A 13,351-nucleotide genomic window follows, 5' to 3' on the forward strand; every position below is an offset into this window, starting at 1 on the left:
CACAAGCACTGTTATAGCTGCCTGTGCCGTCCGCCTTGCGCCCTTTGCACAGCATAAACGCCGCCAGGGCTGACTGAACATGCGCATGAACGGAGCCTTCCACGTCTTCCTTCTCGAAGCTTTCCCGCAGCCCTTGCCCAGGTCCGCGCGCTAAATCGTCCAACTCGGCTCGCCTCAGGCACCGCTTGCGCCTGCCCTCAGACTCTCCGCGGCTGTGCATCCACCCACTTGCCCCCTCCCCGCACGCGCGACGCGCCCAGAAGAGCGGGTGGACATGGACGACATCGCGCCAGATGACCGCGATGGCGGGCGCTCCACGTCAGAGGGCGACGGCGACAGCGAGCCCGAGGTCCCCGCGGACCTCATGGTCGTTTCGCGCGCACGGAGAGCAAATGCGGGCAATCGCATGTCCACGCTCTTGGCCACGTCGGCGCAGGAGGACGAGTGGGGAGAGGATTGGGAAGAGGTGGCCAACGAGGAAGAGTTTGTGGGCGACGACGCCAACGAGCACGAGGACTACAACCTGGATTCTTCTTCATCCGAGGATGAGGACCAGGGCGACGATGATGAGACAGGGGAAAAGGAGCTGCGCAAGGCAGAACGTCAAGAGCGGACCAAGAAACGCAAGACAGCTGCCAATCCGTTTGCCGCACGTCTGGCCGCCGCCTCACGCAAGCGCGTCAAGCTAGACGTACCGTCTGCCTCGACCCATTCCTCGCCAGCTGCCCCGGCGCGCCCCAAGAAGAAGTCGGAGAGAGCGTCGTGGATCCCCACTGACGAAGATGGACCCACACGAACATCATCGAGGAAGCAAACAATGGCAAACAAGGAGCACACGCTGGCGAAACTGAAGGAGAAGGATCAACGCCGCGATGAGACACTGGCCATGATGAAGGCAGCAGAGGCGCGCAAAGCGAAGGACGAACCCAAGCCTCTGACCCAGGCTGAACGTCTGGCTGAAGCTGCCCGAGTAGAGCGAATCAATAAGAAGACACTGCATCGCTGGGAAGAGGCTGAAGAGCAACGAGCCGCCGAAAGGCAGGCCAAAATCGATGCCCTAAAAAACAGGCAGATCGATGGTCCGTTCATCCGCTTCTATAGTGGACCTGCGATCTGGGTTGACGATAAAATAAAATTCACGGGGAAGGATGCCCCCAAGCTCAAAGACCTGGAGGAGAAATTGAACAAAGAGACAGCCGTTGGGACATTGGAGGACCACTCTGCACCTGACCTCCACACTGATGAGCAGACAACCATGTCCGTTGATCAGCCACAGACTTCTCTCAATGGACCCATCATGCCGACGTCACAGTCACTAGGTCTTAATTCGCAACTTTTGTCAACACCAGCGTCCCAAGCACCCACTCAAGATATTACAATATCACAAGGACTTCCCTTTGCAAACAATGTCATGTTCGCTCCACCCTCGAATCCTGACTCGTTCCTCTTGGGTACGGAGCAATATGCGCAACCAAACCAACAACATACCTCGCAAGCCGAGCCACCCTCCAACCCTTTTCAAACCTCACAGCCCGACCTACCTCCAAATCCTTTTCTCTCAACGTCACAATCTGATTTCTCCAATCTCTCCTTTACTCCTTCACTTTTCTCTCAAGAACAACCACCTACCACTATGTCTCCACAGAACCTCCTTGCTCAATTCCAGAAACCCCGCCTCCACCCCCGCCCCCACGCCGCAAGCTCATACAGCGAGCCCTCCGCAACCTCCTCATTCTCTCCTCCTTTCCCAATCTCGACGCCGCTGCAGCTCCAACCCGCGCCCGTTCTACCGCCTCTCTCCTCAAAGAGAAAGACAAAGCAGCGTTGGTGCAGCTATCCACCGCAGTCTTCAACTGGTCTGTACCAGATGCAACGGCCTTCGTCACGGCTATGCTCAACGCGCCGAAAACGAAGAAGGAGAAAGAAGCGCTTGCCAAACCGAAGAAGGAGCTGTGTGCGGTCAGCAATAAGGAGGCGAAGTATCGCGATCCGGAGACGGGGATTGCGTATCGGGATAGCAGGGCGTTTGGGGTTTTGAGAGGTGTGGTCGGTGGCGGGTTTGTGTGGTGCGGGGAGTTGGGGTGTTATGTTGGGGGGAAGAGCGAAGCCTATGGAGAGCAGGGGCAAGGGTTTCTTGGGTATGGCGCCTGCGGCTGGTGTGCCGAAGAGGTTTTTGGAGATGGAGAAGAAGGCGCCTGAGGCTCCGGCTGTGCAAGCTGTGGGTGATCCGAAGCCGGTGGAGACTGTACTGGGTGAGAAGGTCACTACTGGTAATGCGTCAGAGAGGTGTGAGGGCCCCGCTACGGAAGTCAAGGCCGAAGAGACTGCTACGGCTGCATGAGTGTTGCGAGCATTGGGGTTTTCACCAGCTTGTGGAAGTTGCAGTTGCATAGCGTGTTTCTACAATGATATGTACGAGTATCCCGGAGAGCTACAAAAACTGTAGCATAGTATAGATATACCCCCAAATAACAGAAATGTATCAAACAACTTCAACTCTCGGTTGCAGAACATCTACCTCATTCAGGCATGTGGTCAAGATAAGCTGTATGCTCTAAGACAATACGCCAACGGAGATTTTGCATTACGGACAATTTCAACATCCCTCGAAGCTTAGGTGAGGTGCACGTTCATTGAAGTCCGTACGCGGAGGTCAGCATCTCCGAATAACGCGGGGTATGCATCCTGCGGAGAGGCTTAGATTTCCGGAGTACTGAGAGTGAACGGAAAGTTCTGGGAGGGACACAGTGTTCTTGTAGATTTCGAAGGCTTGAGTGAGGAGGGACATCACCGGTGATTGAGCGTGGCGAAAGAGCGCTCGTAGTGAACAGCGTATACTGGGGGGCGGATGCAGACTATCGCAGTGCATCGCAGATATATGCAGGTAGGAAAACTATGCTGGCATATACCATTATTAGAATAGCGATGTAGTAGCTAGATGAGTGATGGTGGTTGGTCGCTACGATCGTACACTCGCAGTTACAGGCCATACTGTGCGGCGCGGATAGAATCATCAAAACGACATGTTCTGTGCTGCCCATTTGGGTTGCTAGCAACAACGTTTGAGCAGTTAGGAGAGATGAGTGGAAGAGTGGATGTTGCTGGGTGTGTGGATCCAAAAGGACAGCAGCGGTCAGCGGCCGTTATCAGCCTGAAACTCATCCAGGGTGTGGAAGTGTTTGCAAAGTACAAGACAAAAATCCAGACCGCAGAACCCGTCTCATGCTTTCTCGCGGTGGGGCGTATACACAACAGTGACCCCGACACGGAGGCGTGCGACAAGCCCACAAGCCACAATTCCAAATCTTCGTCTTGTCGCGCGCAAGTTGTAGTAACAATCGTATTCAGGAAATGGAAAGGTCCATGATATGCATTTGATGGTTAGCTGATGACATGAGATCTCAAACGCCGTCCCATCTTGCCGGCCCAGTGCAAGAGTTTTTCAGGCATTTCTCGTAACTGTACACGATGATAATGCCCACTGCAACTCCGTCATGTCCACGGTGAACCACCCGAACCAGAGAACCGACTCCGTCCCGACCATCATAGCGCACCCGCTTATTTCTTCTTCTTGTCGCCACCCTTGGTCTTGGCCGTACCCCGGAACTCCTTCGACCTGTTCTTGCGTTGCTTGCCTGTGTCCGTGTCAGCATGTATCCTATACATTCTATACCCAACAATTGTATCTGTATGATTGTTTGTGAGGGCGACATACGCTGCTGCCTGCTGGCCTTCTCGATCTTGGAGGCCATGCCGTACCGCACCAGCCTGTAGTGGGGCTCGAACTTCTTCATAGCTTCGGCGCTGTCGTAGATGAGAGCAAAGCCGGTGCTCTTGCCGCCACCGAAGTGTGTCTTGAAGCCGAAGACGGAGACATCATCCTTCTTGGCCTTGTAGAGCTCACCGAGCTTGCCACGGAGTTCGTCCTTGGAGACGTTCGGGCGGTTAGGGTGGAGGACGTCGCTGCATGCCAATTAGACCTTCCTTCTGTGTGTCCGTGTCGCGACCGGTGTCCTGCACTTACACAACCATCTGGCGGCGGCCGAGGAGGGGGTTGCGGATGAACTTGCGCGTGCGCAGAGTAACCTGGGAATCAGCCATATTGGACGAGCTGTGTCGATCTGCGCGCTGTTAGGAGTGCTGTCTCGAAGATATAGCGTGCCGAATTGGTGCGGGACGTACTGAACGGAAATCGATCCTGCTCTGTGGTCGTGTGGGTGGGTGCTGTTGGCGCAGGATATCGTCGACGTGAGAAGTTCGGCTGTGGTTCAAAATTGAACCTTGAGTGTGTCTTGGCACCGACCGCTCGCTAAGCCAGGAGCGGGGCGCCCAATTAGGTAAGCGCACCTGCAACGGACCCCATCAAAAGCAGTCATTTGCAACACCATCTTGCGTTCGTAAAATCCGGACCAGTTGATGTAAATCACAGTTTCTGATCCAGACGCATATTTCGGTGAAACCACACGCGCGTACACACGACTGAAGGTCAAAGCTTCAATCTGCGCTTTATCAACCCGCGCAAGCTTGCCAGGTTTACAAGTTATCAAAGCTGCTCGAAAGCAGCGGCTTAATGGAACCTCATAACCTTCCGTGCTAGAGCCATCATGGTAGCGCAAGGTATATGGGCGAAGCTGGCGACCTTTCGCCGCCAATACTTCCAACTTGTCGACCCCTCGCAGCTAAGGTGGCTTGAAAGCAACACTCTCAAAAATCCGGAGGTGCAGTCCTGGATCTACAAACACCTATTCGATACAAAAGGGCATTCAACTCTACCTCCAGATCGATATCGTCTCAGGGTACTCAAGGTACTGATATCAAAGCTTGAAAAAGCAATCGAACAACCCGATGAGGATGTACGGCTCTCCTTTCCTTTCTTCACTTTGCAAGATCACATCAACCCACTTTAAGATTCACATAGCCCTGTTCACCTTGCGAAGATTATTGGGAGATGGTCAAGCCAGAGCATTCGTGCCTCAATCAGCGAGGGGATGCTCGTCTGCCGTCTTGTCGTGTTTCGATCCGCGCACAATACTTCGTTGTCCACCTCAGCTACTGCCCATTTCACTGACCAGTGCATCCTTTTCCATCTACAGGCAATTTCTGATGATCTCATGGAAGCGCTTTCTTCTATTGTCGGATCCAACATCTTGTCCGAGTCCGAGTCAGCTCAACAGAAAGCATACGTGACTTACGCATTTCCACGTCATAATGCAGACGACGGCATTGTTAACGACAACTCGGTGACGCTGCTCGAATCCCGTTCTGTGGTTTCATCATCGGGAACTACAGGATTGCGTACTTGGGAAGCCGCACTGCTTCTCGGGCAATTCCTCTCTACTGATCGCGGAAAGACGATGGTCAATGGGAAGAGAGTGTTTGAACTCGGAGCCGGCACAGGCATGCTATCGATCCTATGTGCGAAGCATCTCGGTGTATCCGGCATCGTCTCGACAGACGGCGACGAAGCAGTAGTGGACGCGATCAAGACCAACATTTTTCTCAACGTACTTGACGCGTCCCGAACCGCAGTAAACACAGCTGCGTTGAGGTGGGGACGGTCCCTCAGTAGCAGCACGTTTTTAGAAGATTATGGGATGGACATACCTGAAGTGCTCGTAGGAGCTGATGTGGTGAGCCAGCTCTCCTTGGCGCTTGCGAAAGCCAATCCCACTGAACCAAGAATCAATCGCAGACATACGATTCCACTATTATTCCGGCTCTTGTTTCGTCGATGAGGGAATTCTTCGAGCTGAATGCCGCACTCCAAATCCTGGTCGCTGCAACCATACGCAACGAACAAACGTTCGAGACCTTTTTGAACGCGTGTAGTGGGTCTCCCCACAAATACATCATGTTGCGAAGTCTGCTGAGCTGTGCTGATTTCTGTGGGGTAGGACGAAACCGCTTCACGCTGCAACAAATCGACTTCGCACCACTTCCTGAGCCGCTCCAGGATGGTCCTTTCTATCCGACAGCAACGCCGATTCAGATCTGGCGAATAACGAGGGCGCACACCACGCAGGACCCGTTCGCTTTCTGACGGCCTCGCACATGCACTCGGCCAACACGTGGCAGCCTCGATTGCGGTTACTTGTTCCTATCGTGAAACTTTGCGTTGGCCAGAATCTTTCTGTTTAGCATCTCACTCTCTCCCGGTTGTGAACGGCAACAAATGAAGCATCGGGTGCGCTGCGTACAAGCGTTGATTGGCCGAAGAGTAGAAATTCACAGTCCCGCTGCGCCAAAAAGGATCCCAGCGACACTATCGTGAGGCACAGGCAATTGCAATGTGTGGGTGGATCGCAGCCGCCCTATCCATGGTGAAGATTGCAGCACGCTGCACGCTGAGCACACTCCTGACGTACGGCGCGTCAACGGCGCATTCTGTTACCTAACGTCACGAGCATCATGGGAGAGCCGCAGCCAGAGGGAATACGCGTCCAGGAAAACTCTGTGTGATGCCTGAGGTTGTGTCTTCTTACACGTGCAGGGTGTGTGTTGATGAACCGGGAGGCATCGACCACCGGGAACAGGTGCCGTAGCGTAGTCGTCTGGCAGTCGCCGCATCCCCGCGCACCGAGTGATGGGACGAAGCCGTTATGCAAAACACCGTGATGGCTAGGCACAAGCGAACAGTGGCTGCCGGTCGCTAGGTACTCGTATGCTAACGAGCCTGCGCCAGAAGACCTGGGTGGGTATGGTGGGGTTCGTCGGTGTGTATAATAAGACGGGAGCCTCCTCATCGATGGTGTGCTTGATGACTGTCGAGACGCGATCCAGCTCGCAATATCGACCCGTCCCCGTCACGGCATCAGGCGCTATTGCCTATATTATTATCCAGAGGCCCCTCCCGTCCACTGTTCCACGACGCAGCGTGCATCGTTATCTGCCCGCCGTCTCCAGGTCCGCCCATCTGTCCTGTGCGTCCCTCTCTGACAGCGTGCTGATACAGCTAGCCGCTGCTTGCCGAACGCACCGTGGCAAGGCCCGGCTCTGCTCTGTTATCGACGTCAACCGACTCAGCTTATCGCCGCATCCCTGGCCGCCGATCTGTGCGCCGACACAGCAGCTGCAGCGTTCCAGATCAATTCCTCCGCTCTCGGGCCTTTTACCCACTGTCTCGAGTCGTACTCTTATCAGTCACCGTAAGTCCCTCCCTACGCGCCTCTTCGTTGCTGTTTCCATTTGCGTGGCCGAGGGATCTCACAAGCTGCGTTCCTTCTAGTCGCACCGTTCCTGGCTAAGCCCTTTCGGTTGCAGACACCGCGATAAGACACTCAGACAAAGCCCGCAGCCTCGTCATAGTAGCTGCTCCGGCTGTGTCACCGCCTATCCGCTTGTTACTTTCACTAGGTTCGATTGTCTGCGGACGCCATCATTCTCACTGCGCACCGTGCGTGACTATCCAGGGACACCACCAGAGGGCTTAAAGCTCACCGTCTTTCCAACTTCCAATGGCCACCCATACCCGTCAATCGTCGTCAAACACTAAAAGGCCCTTGCCGGCCCACGCACGGCCAACTAAGCCTGCGCCCTTGTCCAAACGCTCAAACTCTTACGGTGCGAGCAGGAAAGCTGTGCCTCTGCACAAGAAGGAGGAGGACGTCGAAGACGAGGATCTCATGGCCACGAGCTTCTTGCAGTTCTGGTATGACTCATGCACCTCTACCTGTCGTGCAGCGTAGCTGACCATTGACAGTACTACCTGCGAAAAGCAAATCATTGTACCTTGCAACTCGGTCCTCTACTGCTCCGAAAGGTATCTTCTTGTTCTACGCCATGCATTGTATCCTCAGACTGACGGGTGCTAGCTGCCGCAAGAAGGACACCGAGAAGCACTTCATCTTCCCACCCGATCAGTCACCTCCATTGACACCCTATTCGCAATTCTCAACCTTCTCCTTCGAAGATCTCCACTTCCGTGACATTGTGCCGCCCCGCTCACCCACCCAACTTCGCTCCAACCGCTCATCATGTGCTTTCTCGGACCTGTCTTCGGACGATAACGCTACTTCGGGCGATGAGAAGCCCAGGCAACATTCGGACGCCTCGCGGTACCTGCGCCATTGCCAACTGACAACCTACTCCGACGCAACTGTGCGACCCCGCCGCCCTCATTACGTTCGCGCCTCAACGTCACATGTCAACTTCAGCGCCGCGCCTTCGTTATCGCATACTCCTGCTTCCTCAGTGAGCTACTCACTTCCGTATACCCCTTCGACTAGGCCACTCCCTCCAAGGACAAACCCAAGTAGCTCGTACACCTACAAATCCATCGATCTTGTAACCCCGCTTACACATGCGAGCACCGCCCCCTCGAGTCCGCGCCAGTACTCTTTGAAATCTCACGCGGAAACTGCGACATCAGCGAGCACGATCGAAGGCGAAATCATGTACGCGAAGACTCCAATCATGTCAATGTCCCCGGCCAATGGGAGTCTGGGCCGACTCCTTGCTTCGACCACGCACTGAGCGATTTCGTTCGTAATTGCCTCATACATTCCACTCCATTAGAGGGCTCCTGAAACGCTGCGCGATTTTCTTTCCAAAATACCTCATACTCAAGTCATGACTGGGCCCAAGCGTACCGGTCGGACGCTTTTGCTTCTCATTTCCCTAGCGTTATTTTACACCTAGATTCGATATAGGCTGTGCAGGGCATAGCTTGCTTCATGATTTCCAACCAAAAGTTTTCGATATTGGGAGGGGCTGGCGTTCAGGCCCCGGGGATTTTGTTGTGTAATAGTTAGATACCATGATATGCACCAAATGTGCGAAGACCAATCTATGATCATACGGGCGATAGTTCCGCACACAACTTGATGGTCTCCTGCATGCTAAGCTTCGCTAACGATCACCGATGCTTGATCGATCCAACGGAACGGTTACTGGTCGGTATTGTCAAGGATAGTACATCGCTCTCAGGACAACTACGTCTGCACGCCTTCATTCTGTGATACGCTCACTCTAACGTACGAAATCCCAACAGTACTAACATATTTTCCCCACGGTACAAATGTCCGGCACTGCCCTGCCAACCCCTTCCCCTTTGCATGACCTCGACAGCTAACGTCTTGAAGTAGGTATTTCCCTCTATGCGAAGTTGCAGTTCCCCAAGGAATGCCATCATCATCGACAGGGGTACGCTAGGATGTCGAACCGATGAGTGAAAACAGGAATGCCAACACGTCCACCACGCTCTCTCTCCTTCCCTTTTGGAATGCCATCCTCGTGGCAATGACGAAAGCCCGCAAAGTCTGGGGCAGTCACCCTTGCGAGACCTCAGCTGTCGGGCCATATACCGATCACTGAAGAACGAATGAACAGTACGTCTTCCTCCTATTCCATCCAAACATCTTCTTGCTGTAAAACTCATGGACGAAGTGGCTTGTGCCAAATTATCAAAATTCACATCAAGCTCATTCGTCCAGCGCTTCCAGGCTGGGATTGTCTAGTTCCAAGCGTCCTACACGGGAGCAGTGCATGTCGGGACTTTCTCTTCGTCCCTACTTGCTGGTTCTATCATGTATGCCGAGAATCGGTTTGTGTAGTGTTGCTAGCACTCGGTAGCACACCAAGGCCAGAATACGCTCTCGCGATGGACGGATATACGCTGCCCCCTGTCGTACTCCTCACAACCTCATTCGCTCTCTTTCCCTGTTCCAAGTCGATTGCCCATTTCTCTGCATTGACTGCGCTCTCTCTACCGACGATTGTCGGTTCTACACCCTGGCTGGGCGCTGCGCGAGATATAAGCCGGCTTCGAGTTACGCTGTTGATAGCACTGCTACGGAGGCTGCCCAGAGAATGCAGGAATCGTTCGCGTCTCGAAGAGGAAGGTCGGAAGGTCGGTCGCGGTTGCGCTGGAGTTTCTTCTGGGCCGTCGAACATAGTGCTAGCTTGCGATTGCATGAAGCGCTCCAGTGTAGACGGACCGACGGATGTTGAGTTTAGATCATGATTGCGGTAGTGTCCTCTCGTCAAGGCCTGGCCCGCACGATGTGCAGAGGCGAATCTGTATACGTTACGTTGCTGACGAGGGCGACCTTGAGGAAGTGCAACCGTATGACGGTGCCAGAAGGATTTGCGGAACACTGAACACCGGGTCAGATGGGAAGCCTCGAGAGATTCGATCACTTACTCGGACGCAGACTGGCCGAGTTGACAGCAACCATAGCAGTAGACAGCTCACGTGCACCCCATCGTGCGATGATGCGGACTGTGATGTTGGGAACGACCTAGGCCAGGTGTCAGTACAAATTATAGTTTCGTTATGGGGAAAAACCGACTTACCGTCAGCGAGACGCGGGTTATACATGCTGCCATTACGAATATACCAGACGACAACAGGACAAATACCACTATGCGCTTGTGCAAGGGGATCTTGAGAGTCCATAAAAGTGGAACGGGTATGGCGAGGAGGAGCAAATCCGTCGTTGCATTCAAGCAGCTCAATACAATGAAGAAGGTGGAGGACGCAGTACACTTGTTGTCTGGTAGCGGCTGCACTTGGAATCTTCGCGAATACGGCAAACACATCAAACTGAGCATTAGCGTCGTTGCGATGAAGCCGCATATACACAGCACGATGGTAAACTTCAGCAATTTTTTTTGCCAGGAGCCGAAAGCAAGACGCTGGTATAGGATGATGACGATGGCTTTGAGACTGAACACCATGGCGATGCTGCATCATGGTTACTTGTCGTCCTTGTCAGATTGTACACCAGTCAACACTTACTACGCGTAGAGTGTGATAATGTAGAATTTAGATCCCCACTCAACGCCTTTCACCTGGTCGGGAGTTAAGGCCCATACTTCGTCCGGCTTGTAGTCGATGTTCGTTGCTGTGTAGTACGTGCAATTGATTCCAGCGATGATGACAGCCCAGCAGAACAAGGCTATGAAGGCAAAGCCATCATCGATCTGTAGGCTGTAGAGTCCAAATGTTCGAATCCTCACAGCAAAGCGTATTACCACCCATAATGATCCTAGCGAGAATAATGCCCAAATCTCGGGCAAGAAGTGCTTATCTTTCACGGGCGCCATACCCTCATAATTCAATGGTTTTGTCGTGTGTTAGGCATTGAAGCGCGTATTGCGATGTCCGCATGTGAGGCGATGACAACCAGAAGCAATTAAATCAGCGTCGCTAACATGTGAAACGTGATGTGATGGCTTGATTGAGGTCTCGAATGCGGTGAGTATGGGCTCGCGTCCTTGCAGCGATAACGTGGTCGCGACCTTGCAAATCGCCATACCTTCTCTAGGTGTTGTTGCGGGCTTTCCATGGGGAATCATCGGAACTTGACAACGCCTGTATGGATACGCGGAGTCGGCTCCGCAACCGGGATACAGTTGCAAGCGCGGGCTCGGAAGCCATCAAGCCGAAAAGACAGCTGATGGTTCTTGATAAAGTTGGTTGGAAAACGCTTCTTCTGCAAGGCGCGCCCGCCGATCGACGATTCCACAGACATAGCGCCCTACGTGCAGGTGCACGATGCAAGTGACGAGCAACCTGGTACATATTCGTCAGCGAGAACCTGTAACAATGTTTATGTAGGGATATCACAGTGTTTTGATCGTGTTGGATATGAAATCCCGGCACGAAGTTTTTAACCTGATTAGGAAATGGCACATGGATGAACACTAGTGTCTTGGCCCATGAGCCCTATATAGCGACCCTCGCCCACTCTGTACGCGGGAAACACTCAATGCTCAAGTCAAGTTTATCTCTCATTCTGATCCAGGTGATCGACCGATGATTGGTCTTATGGCTGTGTCAACTGCCTCCTTATCTCGGATACTCCACAACAGAGTTGGTAGGGCACACATATTGTTCGCTAACCTCTTACAGCATATCGAAGGGATCATTCAATCATCGAAGTTTGATTTCGAATAATATCTACAACAATAAATGGTATCTAATTGAGAAAAGAAGCGAACAAAGTCATCAAACTACATCAAAAGCTCCAAGCCGTCTAAAAGAACTCGCCATGAGCGTAAGGAGTGTGCGGAAGCAACTTTTCGTAAGAAGAGTTGGGGTCCCTCTCAACGATGCTAGTGCTCCTCTTGCCGTTGGCAATGCCGTCAGTGCCAGGAGCATTGAAGCAGGCTCCGTTCTTGTCAAGACGCTCAGCAAGGTAGTCCCTTGCAGCGTTGAGCTGGTTGTTCATGCACGAAGCATCTTTGCCCGTATAGTCAATGGCATGGCCGTTGATGTCGTAGTTTAGGTAGGTTCCGACCTGGGCGAAGTCCTCGGTGGGGTTGTTGTTTGCGTAGCCGTCAGGCACGCAGGAGTCAGCGTTGATGGCGTTGTTGAAGACGTCGCCGTTGGAGAAGGCGAAGCCATCCCGGTCATTGCAATGCATGCTTTCATGACTGAACCAAGTTTTCTGTGGGCTGCCTGTAAATGGTACAAAGTCAGTGTATGTCAAAGAAGTGGGAATGGTACATCGCCTCGTATCTTAGCTAAGCGAAGGAAAGTTTCTTTTCTTGTGTCGTAAGTAGACAAAGATAGTATTTCTTTCGCTTGGCCGAAAGAACGCATCGACTTTGCACTCGGGAGACTTGCCTCCACAGAAAATGGAGTTGCCGTCGGAGTAACCGCCTCCTCCACCGAAACCATTCATAGTGACAATGTGTAGGACGTTGCTGCGAGCACCAGGGGGAACGGTACCCATACCGTCGATGGTGTCTTGAAGGCTGAGCTCAGCGTTTGCGCATCGGCATAGAACCCAGGGGTCACGACCAGAGGGGCAGTCCTCATATGTAACATCGTAGATTTCCAGGTCGCCGAGTTGGCACTTTGGGCGCGCATCATCGTCACTGATCGCCTCTCGAGCCTTATCGTAGCAGTTCTGCGGATATCTTCCCGCATCCCACTTGGTAGCAGTGCCTTTCACTATCGGTGGGATGCGAGAAGGGTCTGCTGTAAGGGCATCAAAGTTGTCCAGAAGCGGAGTCTTGGCCAGATCCCGCTGGCTTAGCTGTGACATGCCATGAGAAAGAGGGACGGTATGGGCACGAGTGCTAGTGGCCAGCGCCAGCGCGACACCAGCAGCAGACGAGAATCGAACCATGATGGATACAAAAATAGAGAAAGATAAGAAAGTCAAAAAGTGGATGAGTAATGCAGTGAATGAGAACCTTGATGGCGAACGAAGGTTAACGGACTCGCATGAACAGCTATATACCTACTTTTCCTTGTCAGAGCATAGGTTTGAAACAATGCTTCCACTCCGTAGTCTACGATTAGACGCTCCGTGAAATGAGTGGCAGTGACATGCTCGCTCCTCGCAAGATCCCTCCCCACCTTGGCCCCCTGTATAAGCCTTCGCAAGCCTCAAGCAAC

At 53.0% G+C, this 13,351-nt stretch overlaps 6 protein-coding genes across 6 annotated transcripts; 3 read left to right on the forward strand and 3 right to left on the reverse strand.

Moving 5' to 3' along the window:
* Positions 1-274: 274 nt before the first annotated feature.
* On the forward strand, positions 275-2,341 carry N0V89_003874 (uncharacterized protein; the record flags this gene model as incomplete). The annotated part of the gene is made up of 3 exons (XM_056212671.1): positions 275-1,451; positions 1,667-2,041; positions 2,103-2,341. The coding sequence occupies 3 exons, from the start codon at positions 275-277 to the stop codon at positions 2,339-2,341; spliced, it is 1,791 nt and encodes a 596-aa protein (XP_056072979.1).
* Positions 2,342-3,558: 1,217 nt separating this feature from the next.
* On the reverse strand, positions 3,559-4,101 carry N0V89_003875 (uncharacterized protein; the record flags this gene model as incomplete). Its single annotated transcript, XM_056212672.1, has 3 exons — positions 3,559-3,635; positions 3,716-3,963; positions 4,025-4,101. The coding sequence occupies 3 exons, from the start codon at positions 4,099-4,101 to the stop codon at positions 3,559-3,561; spliced, it is 402 nt and encodes a 133-aa protein (XP_056072980.1).
* A 503-nt stretch (positions 4,102-4,604) lies between these two features.
* Positions 4,605-6,040, forward strand: N0V89_003876 (uncharacterized protein; the record flags this gene model as incomplete). Its single annotated transcript, XM_056212673.1, has 4 exons — positions 4,605-4,853; positions 5,094-5,630; positions 5,693-5,828; positions 5,895-6,040. 4 exons carry the CDS (start codon positions 4,605-4,607, stop codon positions 6,038-6,040), a joined length of 1,068 nt encoding a protein of 355 aa, XP_056072981.1.
* Positions 6,041-7,454: 1,414 nt separating this feature from the next.
* On the forward strand, positions 7,455-8,472 carry N0V89_003877 (uncharacterized protein; the record flags this gene model as incomplete). The annotated part of the gene is made up of 3 exons (XM_056212674.1): positions 7,455-7,648; positions 7,700-7,759; positions 7,812-8,472. 3 exons carry the CDS (start codon positions 7,455-7,457, stop codon positions 8,470-8,472), a joined length of 915 nt encoding a protein of 304 aa, XP_056072982.1.
* A 1,661-nt stretch (positions 8,473-10,133) lies between these two features.
* N0V89_003878 (uncharacterized protein) lies at positions 10,134-11,046 on the reverse strand (the record flags this gene model as incomplete). Its single annotated transcript, XM_056212675.1, has 3 exons — positions 10,134-10,238; positions 10,294-10,684; positions 10,739-11,046. The coding sequence occupies 3 exons, from the start codon at positions 11,044-11,046 to the stop codon at positions 10,134-10,136; spliced, it is 804 nt and encodes a 267-aa protein (XP_056072983.1).
* Positions 11,047-11,978: 932 nt separating this feature from the next.
* N0V89_003879 (uncharacterized protein) lies at positions 11,979-13,079 on the reverse strand (the record flags this gene model as incomplete). Its single annotated transcript, XM_056212676.1, has 2 exons — positions 11,979-12,403; positions 12,683-13,079. 2 exons carry the CDS (start codon positions 13,077-13,079, stop codon positions 11,979-11,981), a joined length of 822 nt encoding a protein of 273 aa, XP_056072984.1.
* Positions 13,080-13,351: the final 272 nt, after the last annotated feature.

The sequence above is a fragment of the Didymosphaeria variabile genome (assembly GCF_027946475.1).
Source record: "Didymosphaeria variabile strain IMI 356815 chromosome Unknown scaffold_3, whole genome shotgun sequence".
NCBI classification, from domain to species: Eukaryota; Fungi; Ascomycota; class Dothideomycetes; order Pleosporales; family Didymosphaeriaceae; genus Didymosphaeria; species Didymosphaeria variabile.